Genomic DNA, 18,999 nt, shown 5'->3' on the forward strand with positions numbered 1-18,999 from the left:
GATGTCACGTAGGATGCAGGATGCTGTACCCAATACATGCTGTCTGCACCAAAACCAACCTTACCCAATATTCTTCCAGCCCCAGTATATTCAGCAGCATATTGTAAATGACAGTGAAGAAAACAGTCCATCTGACAGGTGTTTTGCTTAGAAATACCTTTATTTTATAAAGCCACAGTTTGTTCTGTAAAGTTTTACCACACTTATAAAAAAGGGGTTGACAGTTCTGAGGGAGAAAAGAAAAGCTGAAAACATTTCTTGTAATCCAGGGTTACACAAAGGTTATATTTATAATATATATATTTATTTATAATTTGGAGACAGTAGAGATGAAACTGCAATACACGGGCAGCTGTGGGGTCATATTTCAGAGACTTGCTCATGTCCTACAAATAGTGTTTCTTGACAGAAGGGGTTCACGAGGACCATCCCGCTGTCACGGTAGTCGCCGTTGGCAGGGGAGCGTGGCTCAGAGAGGTGGTCCTAGGAGAGAGAGAGAGAAGCAGGGTGAGCACTTCACACCCCTCACTCTCTGTGAGCATGCAGGGCACTCTGCTGCCTTGTGCAAATGCAGGTAAGAAATGGGCTCTTACTTTTATCACTTCTCCCAATCCCCAGAAAGTGCCCGAATTTTGGAGGCCCCAGGTCCTGGAGAGCTAAGTTTGATGAGACTGCTTTACCTTTCTTCAGGCAGTAGGAGCCAAGAGTGAAGAGCTCCTCTGATAGTCAGGCTGATTCTTTCTCAATCTAGGGACCCAGAATTCAGATGCACCAAACTCCAGGTCCCTTAGCAGAACATGAACTTTCACATTCTTCCTTTTTTTCACTTTCATGATGCATTACAACAGTTTCCTATCTATAAGCTGGGCTTGACTCCTCCAAGATGCATTTTCAGCTTCTTTTTAAGGTCAGAAAACCACATACATGGTTCCAAATTACCTGAGTATGCCCCAGTTAGTCATGTTCTGATCAGGTTTTAATGACTCAGATGACAGCTTTTGGAGACCATCCTATATGTGAATAGGCCTAACATTCCATTCTTGGTAAGTTTAGAGCAGATCCTGCCTTAGCTAAGCAACATGATTGCCAGCAAAGCGGGGTTAATGAAGAGACTGTGAGTGCGTGTCTAGTTACATCTCAGAGGTTCCTTTCTAAACACTTTTTATTTAATGAGATGAGTTAGTCAGCTAGTTGATCTGAAATCACTTTAGCATAAGCCCAAACTCTCCACTGTTTCTAGGTTTTAAATAACTTTGAACTAAGCTAAATTCTTCTTCTCTATCTCTGAGGCCAGAGGATACATTTCTTTTAGTAGGATCATCTGCCCATATATGAATAATCCCACTGAACCAGTCAGATCGCTTAAGTAAAGGCTGGTATGTATATAGCACTACTACACACTTTCATATATTGATGTTTTGATTGCTTATATACTGGGAACACTCACCCCCTGAACTGGTATTTAAGAAGCAATAGGCAGCTCCTGAGACATAAATACACAAAATTGCTTTGCATTATTAACTTGTACTACCTCTCTTATATGATGCTGTGTGGGACACTCACAATGGACAGATCAGAAGGACTGACTGTCAGTAACAAGCCAGCCCAAAGAGCTCTCCTAAGCAGTCATGGTATGGCTAGACATTGGCCATAGGCTCAAAAGCAAGAGAAACCTGGGAACTAATTCACCTAGAGGTGATTAACTCCCATGAACACACAGCAATACAGAATATATCTGCAATAGCTGGCAATAAGATGGCAATCCGGTTTTGGTGACATATTTACCCCATCTTACACACGTGTGGGGGTGAGTCCTTCTCAAAAAGCTGTTTCCCTGAATATGTATAGGGATTTCAAGGCTTTATTAATATGACTTCCTCTCCCCTTCTGCTCACATGGCTTCAGTTACAGTTTTCAGACCGTAGTTCTGCAAGTGAGATACCTCTGAAGTCTCCAGGGACTGGATCTCTCTCGGTAACTCTACAGCATGCCTGTTGAAGTAGTCCATGGTAATAGCATTATTCCAATAGCTCAGATTGTTTTCTGGGTTAGATGTCTTCTTCTTCCTCCTCATACAGCAGACTGTCAGCAGAACTGCTGTCAATAGAAACATGTCAAAAAATTGGTTATTTCCTTTCAATAAGGACTCATCAGTACCATGGATTTGTTTTTTACAGTACTTAAGGAGAGGGCTGGCGACCTTCATTCATACCATTCACCCTCAGTCAGATCTAGCTCTCTCCTAACAAAACCCACGCAATTAAGTCAGAAACTGGGCCAAGCAGATGACGCCTTGGGCTTGGCAGGCTAAGCGGTTTTTACTTTCTTTTTGATGTGAGTTTATAATCTTCAAGATGTGGCTGCCTGGCTAATGAAAAGCTTTGGTGTTGTAACTGATGGCATTTTAATACCTAAGCAGGGATTTATAGATGCTGTAGGACAGAGGGTACTCCCCAGGGACTGTGAAGGATGCCTTTGTGCAGATCTTTTCTGCTTCTAGCATGTTCAGACGCTGCAGCGATGAGCACATTAGCAAATGGGCAGTGAGAGACACCTGTCCTAGGCTTAAATAGCAAATTCATAAACGCCTGTAGTTGTACGTCTTCAATACTGAAAGCTGCCCTGAAGTGCCACTGATCCCTGCCCCTGTCACCTCACATTGATAACTTGGGTTTTGGGTACTTTGTGACCATGCTCCAAAACATCAGTGACCAGCAAGGGGAACAGATGGGCTCCTGAGCGGGATGAGACAGTGATGAGGCAGCGTGGAGATCCCCTCCGGCACCTGTCTGACATAGTTTATGCTTCCAGGGTAGCATTAACCCCAGAGCTGGGGTTTTCCTGCCTGCCTCCACCAGCTGTATCAGGATGTGGGATCTACTGATAAGTGTAATCCGCTCCCCACACTTGCCTGGGTATCGATGGTGTCTGAGCCTGGCTTTTGTTCTTATCTGCTGCACACACTTAAACTTCTTCAATTTGAAAAATTTAGCTTAAAGTAGAGCAGTTAGGCAAGGCGACGTGACCAGCAAAGTGAAACTTGTTGATGCAATTGTCTGTCTGGTCTCAAGGCCACAGGCACCCACAGAGATGCCAGGACAATGCTCCCCCAGCGGGCAGGCTGAACACAAAGCTGGTGGAGTGTTATTTTCTGGAATTGCTTTCGGTTTCGTCATCTCTGTTGCAATTCAGATGGGTAATCTTGGCAATTTTACGAAAGCCAGGCAAACCCACTGTAACACACTTACTGCTCCCACTGGTCCTTGCACAGGCAGAAGTTGAGGCGCGTGCCAGGGTTTAATGCATAAGCTCTGTGCGCTTATCTTATACCTGTGGAATTAATTGACTAGTTGTGCTTGTAATCTACCTGATTTTTACAGACAGACAGGTAGCTGGATGTGTACTTACTTTGATTGGTACCTGTGAAATGGGGAACACCCTGCCATAAATTCACTCCATTATTTCTAAAACCCTCACAATAGAAAAGAATAGAGAAAATATTCATGAAGCAGAAAAATATATTATTTTCTCAGCTACAGATGAAATTATTTATTAGAATTATAGCCCAAAGGAAAGAAAAGACTGCAGAGAGGTCAAAGCTGCTTTGTATGTTTTGACAAACATTGCAGTTACCCATATGCCGTGGGTCTAATTTCTTATCCCATCTATGCACATAAAATGGCAATACGGAAGTGCAAGGCTAGAGCTCTATTTAAAACAACAGACTGAGATAGTAAAAAAATCCTCTTAATGGGTTTGACTTCTGGCAGTTTATGTCTCATTCATAGCAAAAGGTGAGCTTATGCTATAAATCTTTAGAAACTAATGGAAAAATCTCCCGTGCCGTTCCTGCACGTTTCAAAAAAGCAGCTCATCATCAAACTTACTATTATCTTCGACTCATATTGCTTCAGTCTTTCTATCACCAATAACGTCATTCGCTGATGGCCCGGCAGCACGACTCCAGCTGCTGTGCCCGGAGGCAGGCACCCCATGGGGGCCACCAGAACTGCTCTCCCTGCCCATCCTCCTGAAGGGCTGCATCTTTGCTCCCTGCTTTGCTGCTACCCTCTCCATGTCCCAGCCTGACCTGCAGGCTCGTTAAGATTAGAAGGTGAAGCAGGACCTACATTTAGTCCACCCAGTATGTGGGTAATGGAGTATATGGAGCTTTTCGGTACTCCAGCAACAAGTGCTCCCTAAGGCACAGAGTGCTTCTGAAGGTGCCTGAGGATACGAGAGCCCCAGTAAAGCTGGCCCTATTGCTGTGCAAATATTTTGAAAGCCTGAGGTTTTACAGCTTATGAAATGTTGTGGCTGCTGAGAGAGAAGTATCGGATTTGGGTTTTAGGGGCTGGAAAGCAAGTGACATTGAGTCAAGAGACATCTCTGCTTCTTCCAGCAGGAAATGGCCTTGCCATGTGCAGATATGGTTGCTGTACAGCAGTAATGCTGTCTCCCTTAATTACGCTCTTGGCCTCCGACCTTAGTGCACACACGAGCAAACGGATGGAAGATGGTGGGAAATGGGTTCCTGAGCTTCCGCTAATATAACGTATTTTAGCAGAAGGCTGTCTACCTAAGCTGCCCCAATTCAAAGCAGAGGAGACCTGATTTAACAGGGAGAGAGAGGACAGCAGGGCTGGAATGGGGCTATTCCCCTCTTCATCTCATATTAACTGCCCTTTTGAGGCACATTTTAGTGCAATTAAGGTAGCTACCATAGGACCGCTCACTTCCAGAACAATACCAGGAACAGGGTACAGCTTTACCAATATTCTTAGATCTCTGTTTGTTCTCATCATTAGAATTATGTGTGTTAGAGAAAAACCTCTTTCCAGACCGACAATTGTGATGGCCAACGAGGACATATTAAGTGGATGAAATATATAGAGGGCAGAGATGGTTTGGAAGCGACAAATGGCAATAACGACAACAACAGAGTGGAAGAGAGAATCAGTAGCTGCTATACCCCACTTATCTTTCCTGGTATATTATGTAATGCCCTCGTAAGGACGAGAAAGTGCTGTTATTTGGTGCTGTCATGTATCACCTCTGTTTCAGAGATGGCCAACCCTTTGGGCAGAAAAAGGGCTAACTCTTCTCTGGTTTGCAAACACCCATCTGGATGCTTTCTGAGAGTCAGAAAAGCTGAACTGACTTTTCCCTTTGCCTGCTGCATCTTAGTTAATAGCGAATGCCACAAGAAGGACACTTCAGCGTTGTCCCTGTGTCAGCCTGAAGCTCCCCGTACACAGTTTACAATACTTGTTAGGAAATATCAGGGGTGTCTGCAATTTTGTGGACACTGGAGGTTCAGGGAACTCAGAAGCATTTCTCACCCGTATCCTTTAACCTGCTGCTAGTCTGGAGGGAGAAAAGTCAGCCCACACATTTAGGGGCTAAGAGCTGCTGACAAGCTCTGGCTATGACGCTGGCCTCTTTCTGGCCCCAAGGCAAATTACGTCTGCATTATCCATCCCCCCTCCCATGAAACAGGACATAATACATCTGACAAATGGGAGAAATTAGTTTCTCACAGATTTACAGGTTTCTAGGCTGGTGGGAACATGTCCATCATCTACTCGCACCTGCACACCACCTGCACACCAGGAGACTTTCACCTGTTAACTTAACCGTAAGCTGTATTTAAGGTACAGCACATCTCACAGGAGAATACCCAGCTTCATTTAGGGTCATGGAGGGACCGGATATCTATCCCATTCCCACAAATGGGATGTGTCAATACTTAATTTCCATTGTGGGTACATATTTATATTCCCCTTGTTGTCTAAATGTCTCCAGCTTTATCTGCCATTTCCTCAATCTCCTTTTGCCTTTTTTATTAAAAGCTTCCACTATGCTATCAGAAATGTCCCCCATATATGTGGGCTTCATCCTCGTCTTGGAATACATGATGACACAAGTGGAGTTATGTTGCATTTCTCAGCAATTATATCATTCACATGGCTCTTTTCTATCTTCCAATATTTTTTTAAAAACATAAACCTCCAGGTTTAGAAACCATATTCAATACTAGCCTCATAAATGCAGTATAATGAGATCATACTAACTCCCTACAGTTTCCTGATAGTCTTCTGTCTTTTCTTTCAATTCATTTAAACATTTTACCAATCTTATATAGCTGCATACCCCCTTCCTCCACTCTCCAGCTCCCATGTAAAACATGATGTTAACAGACCTGAACGTTGCAAGCACTTATAAGTCAGGAGATACTCAGACTGAAGGATATTAATTTACTTCTCCCTATGCCTGCAGATCATAATATAAACTAAGTTTCTACAGAACCCATGCCTCAATGATTAGAATAATGTTTTTTTCCGTATTTCTTTTAATTTCCCTAATTTACTGTGGCCATCTATAGCAGTACAGCCTTAGCTGTAGCACAGGTGTCATGATGGGTTTGGTTATTGACCACAGCTGCTTACATCTGGAGACAGGAGGCTCTTTTCCAGCTCAGTTTGAGCTCACACCTGGGTATTAGACTCAGGGCTTGGGATCTCTCTCGCTTCAGACTGCGAAGCAAACGTTCGTAGGTTTTGTGATAGCAAAAGTGGGTGAGAGAATTTTTGAACGCGTCCCAGTGCATGAAATGTGAGCTAAGTGGGGCTAGGTCCACGGCAATTCTTCATATATTCTTTGAGTTCTGCTGACGCCTGTGTTCGGAGGCTCAGCCTCTCGCTTTTACCCGTGTCAGCAGAACTGACTGAATGAATTGACTTCTATGCATCTGATTTGCAAGTTTCTGTTCTACCATGTTTTCTTGTGTCATTCTGTAATTACAGAGATGTAAGTACTGGGAGCCCAAGGACTGGGACGGTGGCTTTTAAAATGAACTCCTATTGTGTTGTTCGGCACTGCAGAGACAGGCGCCCGCACACATACAAATGCACGTGCAGAAAAATGTTCAAGGCTGCCTGAAGGACACTGCAAAAACAAATTATCACATGCAGGAAATACTGGTATCAGTATTACATATGACTTTGCTTTTCTGGAAACGCAATGATACAGAATCTTTAATTTCTGCCGCCCTCAAATGGCGTTAGCAACATCACCCCTGTTATTTCTACCACGAAACTCAGTACCAAAAGGTGAAATGATTTCCCCAGGTTCACCCAGCAGAGATGGCTCGTGCATTCCTATTCAAAGCATTATTTTTCTGGCTAGTATTTTAGGGGATTTCTGTGGGACTCAGAAACCTATGCATCCTTAAAGAAATCTGTACAGTAAGGAGGGGGAGGCTAAATCCCATCTCTTATTTCAGCAAGTGAGCTTCCAAGGCCCAGGTCGTCAGGCCAGTGCTACAGCCACTGAGCCATGCCACCAGCATGGCTGGCGGGCCCTGCCAGTCCTCAGTGGGGCTCAGATGCCAGGGCACAGTGGTGCTGAACAAACGCTCTGCTGCTTCCTGCTCTGAGGTGCAAATCCCCACGGCGGGAATGGGCCAGCGAGGAGCCCGGCGGGGTCTTTCCTCCACGAGGAGAAGTGTAGCATCCCAGGCACTTCTTCCAGTGGGGACGAGGATCCAAGGGCTCCTGTGGTCACTCTGGCAGGTCACTGCCCCTGCTATGGAAGTTAAAATGCCCACAGGTTTTCATTTAACAGCTACCTGTCAATAAAAGGTGTGACAGCGAGCAGCACGTGGGGCCCGACTGCACCACACATCAGAGAGGGACAGACCTGTCCCTGCAGCATCGTGGTGCATTTTCCCTTCCAAGGATATCAGGCAGCACAAGCTGTGCCCAGAAGCCCCCTGAGAAGGCAGGCTTTTCCAGCCTCCTCCCCACACCTCGCGCAACGGAGGGATCATGGGGCAAGGCACGAGGGCTCCCGGTAGAGAAGATGCGCTGGCCACTGCGCAGCTCTGCAAGGGCTCCAGTGACAGCCCGGAGGTCAGCGAGCTGGCTCAGGCGCACCCTCCATTAGCAGGAGGAGGGAGCTGAGTTAATTAGATTCCTGCAGTTCTGCAGCTGTGCACAGGCTCCGGTTGCCTCTCCTCACCTCCTTCCACTTCTTTCCAGGGCGTGTTGCTAACTTCCCTGCATCGGGGCTGCAGGGCAGCAGCAGTATTTGATGATGTGATGAACAGTGCCTTGTCTATCAATCAGTAGAAATAGAGGATCAAATAAATTCTTTCAAGCATTATCTTTGGGGCCAATATTCACAAAGAAAGCTGATCTGGTTAGAAAGCGTGCCCCCAGTGCAGGGCCTTGTCCTTTCTCACAGGTGCCTCAGCAGCAGCTCAGGGCTTGCTGTCCCCCTCGGGGAGTCTGACCAGCAGCCTTGAAGGTGCCAGCCTGAGCAGAGAGCCTCCAACCCGCAGCCCCGGGGCAGCAATAACCTCCTGCTAGGAGACCTCAGTGACTTTCTCCGTGGCTTGTCCCTTCCTAAGGCAACTCAGATATTTAAGAGCACGGGTGTGAGTCCCGATTCAAGATACCTCCACCTTTCAGCATCCCAAGGCAGGATCAGGATGGTGTTTTCTCAGTCCGTGTCCACAACAGCTGCGAGAGCCTCTCACCGAAAGCGTTTTCAGCCCTTGAAGACGAAGTGGGATCCAAATGGCTGTACTCTTCATCCGCCTCTTAGCATCAGCCCCCTCTAGACCAGAAGTGATGAGCAAATGCCAGTTGCGGGGCCTTCTGTCCTCAGCTGCAGGCGCCTGTGCCCAGGAGGTGGCGACAGTCCCCTTCGCACACCGCGCACCCCGTACCACACGCCCTGCACCCCGTATCGCACACGGCACACCGCACACCCCGTACCGCACACCGCACACCATACATCCCTGCCTGAAGACAGACGGATGCCTGAAATAAAGTGCCCCGCCGGTGTGCAGCACAAGAGGGGAGCCACAACCGATGCATGTGGAGCTGGGCAAAAGTGGTTTAGCTTGTCATAACTTACTTTTCTTCTCCTATGGGAATAACCTATGCCTGTACAACAGCACTTGTCATGGCGTAGTTTAAACAGCGTAACTTTTGGATGAAAGCAATTCCCTGAGCACTTCAGCCAGATCAAAAAAAATCCCATTTCAATGCCTAGCATTCACTTCAACTCTGAACTATACCTGGGGATCCCCAGATTTTAGAAGGAGAGTCCCACTGAAGACCATCCTCAGAAATCTGGTCCTGAAAGCAGGACTTACTTAAATATCAGAATCACTTAAACACTCAGTTGTATTAAAGCTGGTATAGATAATTTTCAAAATAACATTTTCCTTTTTAAAAAATGTAGCTTACAGATACAAGAAACAGAATAGGCCCAGTCATATGAACACATACTGTTATGGCACATATGATAAGAACAAAAGTTTGAATGAATATTTAAAGAATAGTGGGTTAGAAGTCCTGCCAACAGATTCTTCACATTATTATTATTAATAACTATCATTAGTTATCAGCTCATGTGACACACTGCAGGCAGAGACATGTAACAGTTTACACACTGGTTATGCTTCCTATGCTTGTGTTGTACGGTGTTATATTTTGTGTTTTGTATTTGGACGCTTTCTAACCAGATCAGCTTTCTTTGTGAATATTGGCCCCAAAGATAATGCTTGAAAGAATTTATTTGATCCTCTATTTCTACTGATTGATAGACAAGGCACTGTTCATCAAATCATCAAATACCACTGCTGCTCATCCTGTGCTTGCTATATCGCGGTTTTTCCTCTCGATCTTTGCAGAAGTACGTACGGACATTTCTGCTTTGGTTTCTTTTTATTTTGATTGTCCATATTTTAGGTTTAAGCTTTATTCTCACTCATGGTTTCAACCACGTTGGCAAGAGCAGAAGCGATGGTCCAGGTCTAACAGATATGCTGAGCCAATCCAATAATTTGCAGCTGCTGACAGGATCAGTGCGGCTCCCTCTCTGGGGGTGTACTCCTGCAGCCTCATCTGCTCCGGGTCTTGTGCTTGTCTGACCCGGTGGGGAGCTGATTCAGCTCACTCGGTGGACAGAAGGTACCAAAGAGCAAAGGGAATATCTTTTGGCCACTTCAGCAATCTGAAAGTGTCTGAGGGAGGTGTCAGGTCAGGCCCAGGCAGACGGAGCAGGGCAGGCTGAGGTGGCTGAGCCTCGGAGAGGGCAGGAGAGAGCAGTGCTGTCCTTTTTGGCAGGAGTAAGCTGTGTGCGAGACTGGCTCGGTCAGCTCATCTAGCCTTGTCCTCAGTACAGCTCGTAGCTGTAAACAACAGAATTAATACTCAATATTGTTGGCTGCTACCCTTTCATGCTTCCTGAAGCAACAAGGGCTGGGAAATGTTTATTTTTGTTCCACTCCAGACAGATCAGCATAATCACACCCTGCAACAGAGAAACCCCAGAGAGTATGTTGTCCCACCTTGCTTATATAACCCAGCTAAGCAGGGGACACCCCAGCATCCACTCACAAGCTTTCTCATAATTTCTCATGTGGTTTTTTTGTAACTTTTTTTTGTCTCGTCAAACGACGAGACCCTAAGCCAGCTCTGGGAACCCAGCCTGTCCTGGTCCCGGAGGTGGCTGACTCCTGGGGTCTGAAGGCCAGGATGTCAAACTCTTCCTGCTCCCTCGGCAGCTGCAAAGTTGGAATTAAAGTGGAGGAAACCAGCAATTTGGTTACCAGATTTTAAAATCTGATAGTTCACCAACTGCCTGCAATGGAATATTTTATTGTGCTGGAAAACTGGTGTTTCCTAAGGTAGTAGTCATTACAACTGTCATTAATCTTTTGGGTTAGCAGTAGGCTTTTTAAACCCAATTCCAGAGCAGAATATAGTGGTTCCTAGATTAAAGACTTGTACAATTTTTGGTCACCCGCTTAAACGTCTTGAAGTAAAGCTGCTTCGCCTTCTAGACTTGTTCAGCCTTGCGTTACACCCTCAAATTGTGGGCCCAAAAAGACTAATAAGATTTCTAATAGCAATGGAAGAAGTATGCTTTGAGTGTAAACATGATAGCCCTGAATTTTGGAGCTAAGCACTTTGGTTGGTGAATGCCTCAGATTTTGGTCTAGTGATTGCTTCTCATCTATCTTAAGCCCTCCACCTGGTCCTTGAATCATGGGCTGAAATCTGAATTTTGAGGAAAGAGAAAGCAAAATAAAGTGGCAATTAACTTACAGCATGAGGATATAGGTACGCTGATGGCCAGAATGATCCAGGCAATGTCCATCTTGCTGAGACAGATGGTTGCTCTGTGCTGGGGTTTGTCCCCCTCGGTGACATGGGAGATATTTCCTTGTACCCCAGGTTTCCAGGTCCCAGCAGGAACCAGTCTGTTTAGGAAGTTCCCAGTGGCGGTGGAGCCAGCTGTGGAAATGGAACTGGACAACCTTGTGGCGGGCGCTGCGGAAAGAGCACTGCCCAGCAAGGTTGCGTTAGTCACCGCGCTGTGCTGCGTTGGAGTGGGTCCCTTGGGGTCTCCCGCTGCCAGGGAGGAGACACTGACATCAAATCTGGTCTGGACTGAGTGACCCGCTGCTGCTGTTGCAGATCCAGGGCCAGCAAACAGAGGGACATTTGTACTGAGATTCAAGGTTACCCAAGAGTTGTTTTTGCTCAGCATATCCCACACGCCATAGCGGGTGGGTTTAAAAGGCACCGACACTGCTTCAGGATCAGTTGATGGTCCAGCAGTTGTGGTGGCAAAATCTGCCTCCTGCACCACTAGCTCGGCCCCATCCCCTCGCTCTGCTTCCCTAAGGCTTCCCGAAGCGTTGCGGTGGGGAGAAGGGTCTGAGTGTGTAGTTCTTGCCAGCCCCGTGCCATTGGGATTGCTGGACGCTGCTGTCTGGGACTGAAACGGGTGGTCTGTGAAAGGGGTCCTCAGGGTAGGGAAGGGAGAATGCAGGGTCGTCTTTAGGTAAGGCTCTGAGGACTCCGTGAAGTTGCCTTTGAAAACCTGGAATTTTTTCCCCTTGGGGCGAGTCTGTCCCGAGTACAAAGCACTCTGGTTGTATAAACGATACGTTTCCTTTTCGCCGACGCGAGGGCTGCTTGCTTGCTTTTGCCCGGTGGAAGGGGCTTTCTCTGCCAGGCTGACGGTATGGGGAATGGCACGAGTGGATGTGGGAAGGGGCTCTGCCGCGTGGCTGTCTTTGTGGCGAGGTGTTGTTCCCATGGCTGTGATAGTTGTAGTGTCCATTGGGAAGCCCTGAGAGGAGGAGACACTGGGAGACAGTACCTGAACAGAAAACACCAGCTCTTCTGTCAGTGCCAAGATCAGTAGAACACCTGGAGGAAAAAACACAGAGAGAGGGTGAGACACCAGGAGGGACCAGCGCACAGGGAACTGCACGGCTTGCACATCTGGCAGGAAGGAATACCTTCCATGTTCTGCAGAAGGACAGAAGAGTTAACATCCAACTTCGCTGGCTTCTCCGGGAAGGTAGGAAGAGAAAGGAAAATCCACAAGGGGCTGCAGTGGCCCCACAGCCGTGGGAGTGGCAAAGTGGGAACGGGAAGGCTGCAGGGAATCTCTGCAGTAAAGGGAGAGAGGAGCTTGCAGTATGGACTCAGGAGAGTGCTTTAAAGTGCCATAGGCAGGTGATTTCCCTGTAGAAGCTACAAAGCATCCTACTCTTTAGGGGTAGAAACACAAGATGTTTTCATTTTTGTTTTGGCCAGAAGGCCTCCAGATGAATGTCTGCATCATTACGGGGAACCTTAGTCGCTCATTCTTTTGACTGCAAAATCCTAAATTTGGCTGCCTCCAGTCTTGGATGCCATTAAGCAATTTGTTTTTTGAGAGAGCAGCTGCTTAGCCCTTGCCAAAAATTAGGTCAAGAAGGGACATGTGATGAGAGTTCTTCCTGGGTTATATACGCTGTCCTTTATTTAGCAACTTTGGAAAATCTAGTCACTTATTTTAGAATATGAGATGTGGAAAATCTCCAAATGTTAGAAATGAATAAGAAAACATAGCTAGCACAGCCATTTTAAAAAGCCACATGATTATTAGGGGCATGACACAATCTAACACAACTGCCCTTCGCACCCTTATACAAACGTTCGGTTGCAACCTGTTCTGTGCTCACAAGTGCTGTGGGGTTTGGTTTGTGTGAAATTTGCCTCCTGTTACCCTCTGTAGTGCACATCATTTCATGAGGTGCCAGATACACACTGCTGGGAGCACCAATGCTTCCATTTATTCTTAGTCCGGATAATGGACACGGGCAGCTGCAGTAGCATAAGCCTCCCCAGGATGCAGGGCTAATACACCATGAGTTAGCGTGACCTGCAGGGACCACATCAATCACACGTCACCATTTCCATATGTTGAAGCTGTCGAGTGTAATGTGGATCTCTGCCCACTAGGAAGCACACGGAATAAATCCATTTTGCACAGTCCACTGAGCATCATCAGATGGCACCTTTAGCACTGTGCTAGCGTGAATTTCAACCAGCGGTGTCAAGGTGAAAAATGTTGTCACAGTCTTAACAAATCAGGGAGATGACTTCGTCAAAGCTGCAGGACTCCAAACTGGGTAATGATCACCTTCCAGCCAAGACTGTGGAGTGCCTTCCTGCCCCCTTCTCCACCGCTCCCAGGCTTGCCAGCTTTCTCCGTGAAGGTTGTTATGCCATTTAGTTCCACCCTACTTGGGAATATCTGTTATGAGCACCAGCAGAAAAGGAAAACAGGGACTTGGGAAAACGAAAGAAGGTCTCTCATGAGGTGTCCACTGGGCCCTAGGGCTCTTTTGCACGTTGGGCAGATGCAAATGGCATGAAATGTGTTTATTCTGAATCCTGTGCATCATTCACACCCATTCGCAAGCAGTGCAAATACACGTAGCAAAAACTCACCAAAGCAGCAGTACCTGTTCCTCTTACCCAGCTAAAGGCTCTACTTCGATCACTAACCATAATTTCTGAACCAGAACAGCACAGAATGCTGCAGCCAACAAAATTGACTTCATCTTGCCCTCAGCAGCCTCCTGTAACTTCACAGAGTATCCAGGAGAAGATTAAAACACTGACTGGATAATGTAGTGAGAGACAATTACAAGCACTGCTCTTTCCACTGCCTGATGCTAAAATTTGGTCTTTTTTTTGTTTTGTTTTTTGGGTTTTTTTTTAATTTCTGAAATAAATATCTCTGTCAAATAAATCACCACCTGGGATACTGGTTCCCAGTTCCTAGCCAGCTACAGACAATATGCTCTTAGTAGAACACCTAGTCAAAGAAAAAAAACATATTCTGTACACTGAGATGCAACCAGGAGAGCAGATCGTGCTATACTTGTGGAGCATCGCTCTTGGAAATGAAAGGAAGGAGTTATCTTCACATTTTTGGCAGCACTTATTCTGAGGTCAAGGTCAAAGCAAATACTCTAGTGTCCATATGGCTAATATTTCATGCCAAGACAAGTTGCTGCCACAGAATAAATTCAAAGAGGAAAGGATGACAATTTATTTTGGATTTGGTGTGTGGAGATAATGTTTCAGGAAGCGTTAGGCCTGCTGTTCCGAGCACACAAGATGAAGTGCGTTGGCAGATCTTGTGAGAGACTAGATTATAATGATTGTAATGCCTGCTAAAATTTTTGGATGTTCTTTGTGTAACTACTTTCCTTCACACCTCACATGCAGAAAAACATCTCTATTGGGTTAATGTTTTCCTCCAGGATATTCCTTAAGGAATAAGGAAGTTGTTGGCTTTTCTGCATATTGTGCCCTGGGGTTAGAAACCCTGATCTTTGGCTAAAAACCTACCTAATATCCATCTCCTTTCTTGAAATACTGATAAATCAGAAGCTTGCTGCTGTAAAGATTTATAACCTCTCTGGGGCAGTCCATTGGTAGCAGGTCACCACACATCAGGCACGGGAAGCTAGATGCTTTTAGCTAGTACTTTTAGGTGGCTTGTAAAGTATGAGTAATTATTCAAAGGAAATACTACACCAGAAGTAATTTATCTGACCATAAACAATAACCCCCGTGACATTTGGCTGTCTCAGGCTGTGGCAGTCAGGTTTTGCTCATCTGCTAGACTCCCTTTAACAGCCTCTGCAGAGCCACTGTGGCCCTGTAAGCTACAGCTTCTTAGGACTATTTTTACTGGTTGAATGGACCACAGTAACTCCTTCAGTGACAACCAGAGCTCTTCTGTGCCCCTAACTACTGAAAAAATACTCAGCTTAGTAGATAATTGTAAAAATAGCCAGTGCGGTATATTTAGGGAGAATCAGCTGATAATAAGGACTTCACAGTGGGCTTTGCTGGCCCTTTTAAGTGGAATTAATTTGCTTTATAATTGATCAACAGCCAACTGGAAAGCAAAAGTAAAGCTGGAATTGGTACATTCAGATGCTCTGCGTCATCACCTAAGCATGCTCTGGCTGGATTTGCGGTGACCTGATTGCCCAGAGCTCCTGCTTACTTTTCTATCACTTGAGGATATGCAATGTCTTACAAAGTGGGGCTCTCATTGATGTCCCTGATATTAGAACTGTCCCTGCTTGGCAACTTTGTCCTAGGAAAACAACATTCTGAATTTCTCTACTAAGACGCAGGAGGCATTCGTCACAGAAATGGACTTAACCAACTCCTTCAAATTTCTTCCCTTCCCAACCTCTGTCTCTGCTTCGCAAATGCACCCGCACTGAGAAAAGGGCCATGGCGGGTACGAAGCCAATCGTCCCCAGTGCCTCAGCTTACCCTCAATCATACTACCACTGAAAGGAAACCATCTGGTTGCTACCAAGTTGTAATGGCCAAAGTTTTGGTATCCCAGGTGGGATAGCAGGTACATAGCAGATGCTCTTAATCTGTTCAAAGCACAGTCCTGCAGCTCTTTGCCAAAATCCTTCAGTTTTGGCTGGCTAAGACTGTTAGGACTGATCTTACTTGGAGCATGAGCCCTTTGAGGGCTGGCATAGTCCTTACTGTCTGCTGGCATAATGGTAATACAGACTGATGTAAGCACATTATAGCAAATAACAAATTATATTTTCAAAGGTCAGTTCACAGCATTAAGTTTTTTCATAAGGGGTCATTTCTAAGGTATAGAAACTCACGCTCAGAAGGGGCCAAACTGGTTTGTCTTTTAAATGCTGTGTGTCAAATTCCCACTTTTGGAGTCTAATTTTATGACTACATTAAAACCATTCAACCCTAATGAGAAGGCCGATTGACCTGACATCTCTGTGGTGTGAACTGTGTCCTGCTGTGGTCTTGCATAGTGCAACAAGAAGGGAGTATTAAGTACAAAATGAATTAACTCAAGGATGAAGCACAACAGAGTGACAGAAGAGCGCACACAGAGCATGCCGATGTGCATGTAGCCAGAAAAACTCCTTCCTGACAACATGGTGCAATGGTTCAAATCTCAACAGGATCTCCCTGCAGTACTTTTTCCCATCATACACACAGATGAAGAGTCCAGAAATGGTGTGTGCAATTGTGTACATGAAGAAAATGAAGGAGTTCCTTTACAGCAATGTTTTAAAAGACTGCTGTTGATGTCCTCAGTGAGTCTCAGAAAAGCAGGGGGTTAGGAATATTTTGCTTTCCCAGACTATGAAATCCGCAGGGTCCTACCATTTGGGAACTTCCTCACGACCCCTTTATTTGCATGCAGGAGGCAGAACTGCCTCCCACCAAACCAGAAAAACAAAGTGATTTGGGCCCCAGCAGCTGATGTTCTTTGACTGTTTTATCTCAGGACCTTGGGACCCCTCACTAGGAGCCAGTGTCCTGGCACAGGACAACATTAAAAGGCTTCATTGAGGAGTCAGTACCACCTGGTGCTGCACGGGACACTTCATGGGCACTTCGAGAACAGCCTTTCCGCGTGACGTGGCAGAGCAGGCACGTGGCTGTCGAGTCAGCTCACGCGTTCAGCCTCCCCGGGGCACCCCCTTTAAACAACACAAACTTATGTAACTTGTGATCAAAAGCCTGTGGAAAGGTTCCCAATGACTTTAGCGGGCTTTGGACCAAGTCCTAATTGCTAGAGATACAGTGGAAACTTTTGAGCTGCACATTCACATTTTCTACAGCAAATGGATATGCACAATGAGCTCAGTCTGGTGTTTGACCTCTTCTGGCCTCTGCTACCTCAGACCTTGCAGCAAGACAAACAGAGCCACCCTGAGCAGCACTTGGCAAACATTTTTGCTCGAGGAAGTCCTGAAGAGCTTTTTGTGCCGAGACCTACTGCTGGACTCATTATTTCAGCCTGCCGTGGGCAAGGGAAGCAAAGGGAGCCGTCCTACAAAGGACCCATTATCTATAGACCCAGGGCTTGGGTGCACATGGGCAGTGTATGGGATGCTGAACTTAACAGTCTTGACTTACTAATAGTGAGAGAAGGTTGTACAAAATGTGTTCAAAGCAACAGCAATGTTATTGCTGTAACGAAAGCTTTCTTCACGACACTATTAACTTCTCATGTGTCTCTCAGCAAACCTAAAACGTTACAGAGAGCAAAATGAATATTTAATAGATGGAAACTGGGCAGAAAGTATACATTATTACTTTTGTTAGGTCATTTTTGTTATGATAATTTCTTTGTAATCTGTCAAAGCAATATGATTTTCACTCACAGTGAAGCAGCCTTTGTACAAACAAAGAATTAAGCAAATTTAATCTCCATGATCGGTGGCAGAACAGACGGAAGAAAAAGTAGGTTACTCTGCATAGAAAATTTCTTTTCCCTGCTGGTCTACCAGTGGCTGTTGTGCCAGAACTCCCAATAACTTACAAGTTATTGTCTGTTTTCCCTGGTAAGTATTAGACAGGGTGATCAACCCCAACTTCAATACACAAGGTATTTGGCAAAATGCAGGGAATGAGACATGCAGAGTTAACAGCTCTATTTGCAGTAATATCAAACAGCATCAGCAGATGCTCTAGAAATCACATGTACAAACACAAATTAAGCAGTACTCGCTGACACTCCCTGTGCAACGACAGTAGTATTAGCTACAGTTTTCAAGTGGCAAGATGTCCCAATCCTTTAACGATATAAAAACATCGCAGAATGCTATTATTGCACTTATTATGATGCACTTCCATCACAGACTTTGAAAGAGTGAGCCTGTAAATCAAAATTAATTTCTGGTCCTCCAGGGACTTAAACAATGGGTGATACAAATAGGACAGCGTCCTGTAGTCGCAGAGCAGGCAGCTCCCAATTCATTCTCACGCTGCACTAAAGACTCACAGATACTATGGGAATAGGTGCTTTAGAAATGCTTCAGATGCCCTATTCAGCTAAATATATACAGACATCTGAGCTGCTGAGCCTTGTGGAAAGGCTTATTGACAATCTAGGGCAACAGTAATTACTGAGAGGAGCGTAATAAAAAGAACGAGCCTGACTCTACGCTGCTTATTCAAGGTAATCACTTACCTGAAAATATCATTTGGACTTGTCAGCAGACATCCTCACCTGCTCACATCACACAGATTTGGAAGCTTCATCCCTCAGTAGAAAAAGGAAAAATACATCTTCTCCCTAACAAGGCAGCTGCACGCAGGAGTTGCTGTTATTGTTGGAACTGGTTTGGAGGAATGAGGACGGAGACAGCCCAGGCAGGCGTGTCTTGCAGGGCTGTGCAGTGAGAGGGCTCGCTCTTTTATGGAGTACCTTCGCAACTGCAAGGCAAGATTACTTACTGAGCCAGTCCCCCTCTCTTCCAGCAGATCGAAGGGCTGCTTGGTATTCCAGCTTGGTTTCCCATCAACTCCAGATACAGTTTGTCTGACACGGGTCTATTCAGATGCCAGAGGATTGCTGGCAGTTCTCGTTTTCTGGGAACAAAACAGCAACAAGCACCCCAGCTGCACGTCCTTGTGAGGCTGTTCAGTCCCTATTTCAAGGCGGAGTGCCCTCCCTCCAGTGCAGCATTCGGCTTTTTGTGCATGGACGGTTTTTACAGATCTACCTCCTGCTTCTTTACCTCCACCAGACTTTCTACTTCATTCAATTATCTCTAATGATATTAATATTCTTGTCAGAGGACAATATGGGGAATGAAATAGT

At 45.7% G+C, this 18,999-nt stretch overlaps 1 protein-coding gene across 1 annotated transcript; it reads right to left on the bottom strand.

Moving 5' to 3' along the window:
• Window positions 1-141: 141 nt before the first annotated feature.
• TMEM108 (transmembrane protein 108) lies at window positions 142-18,528 on the bottom strand. Its single transcript, XM_010293074.1, has 4 exons — window positions 18,367-18,528; window positions 11,127-12,239; window positions 1,943-2,097; window positions 142-483 (listed from the first exon to the last, which is right to left on the bottom strand). Exons 1-4 carry the CDS (start codon window positions 18,377-18,379, stop codon window positions 361-363), a joined length of 1,404 nt encoding a protein of 467 aa, XP_010291376.1. The 5' UTR covers window positions 18,380-18,528; the 3' UTR covers window positions 142-360.
• Between the last annotated feature and the right edge of the window lie 471 nt (window positions 18,529-18,999).

Source organism: Phaethon lepturus, unplaced genomic scaffold (genome assembly GCF_000687285.1).
Source record: "Phaethon lepturus isolate BGI_N335 unplaced genomic scaffold, ASM68728v1 scaffold16408, whole genome shotgun sequence".
Taxonomy (NCBI): domain Eukaryota; kingdom Metazoa; phylum Chordata; class Aves; order Phaethontiformes; family Phaethontidae; genus Phaethon; species Phaethon lepturus.

Bases quoted from the DNA above. Each gene is read 5' to 3' on its own strand.
- TMEM108 (XM_010293074.1), bottom strand. The intron at 2,098-11,126 runs GTAAGTTAATTG...TTCTATTGACAG, and splicing joins CGTACCTATATCCTCATGCT to CAGTTCTGCTGACAGTCTGC. The intron at 484-1,942 runs GTATCTCACTTG...TCTCTCTCCTAG, and splicing joins AGTCCCTGGAGACTTCAGAG to GACCACCTCTCTGAGCCACG.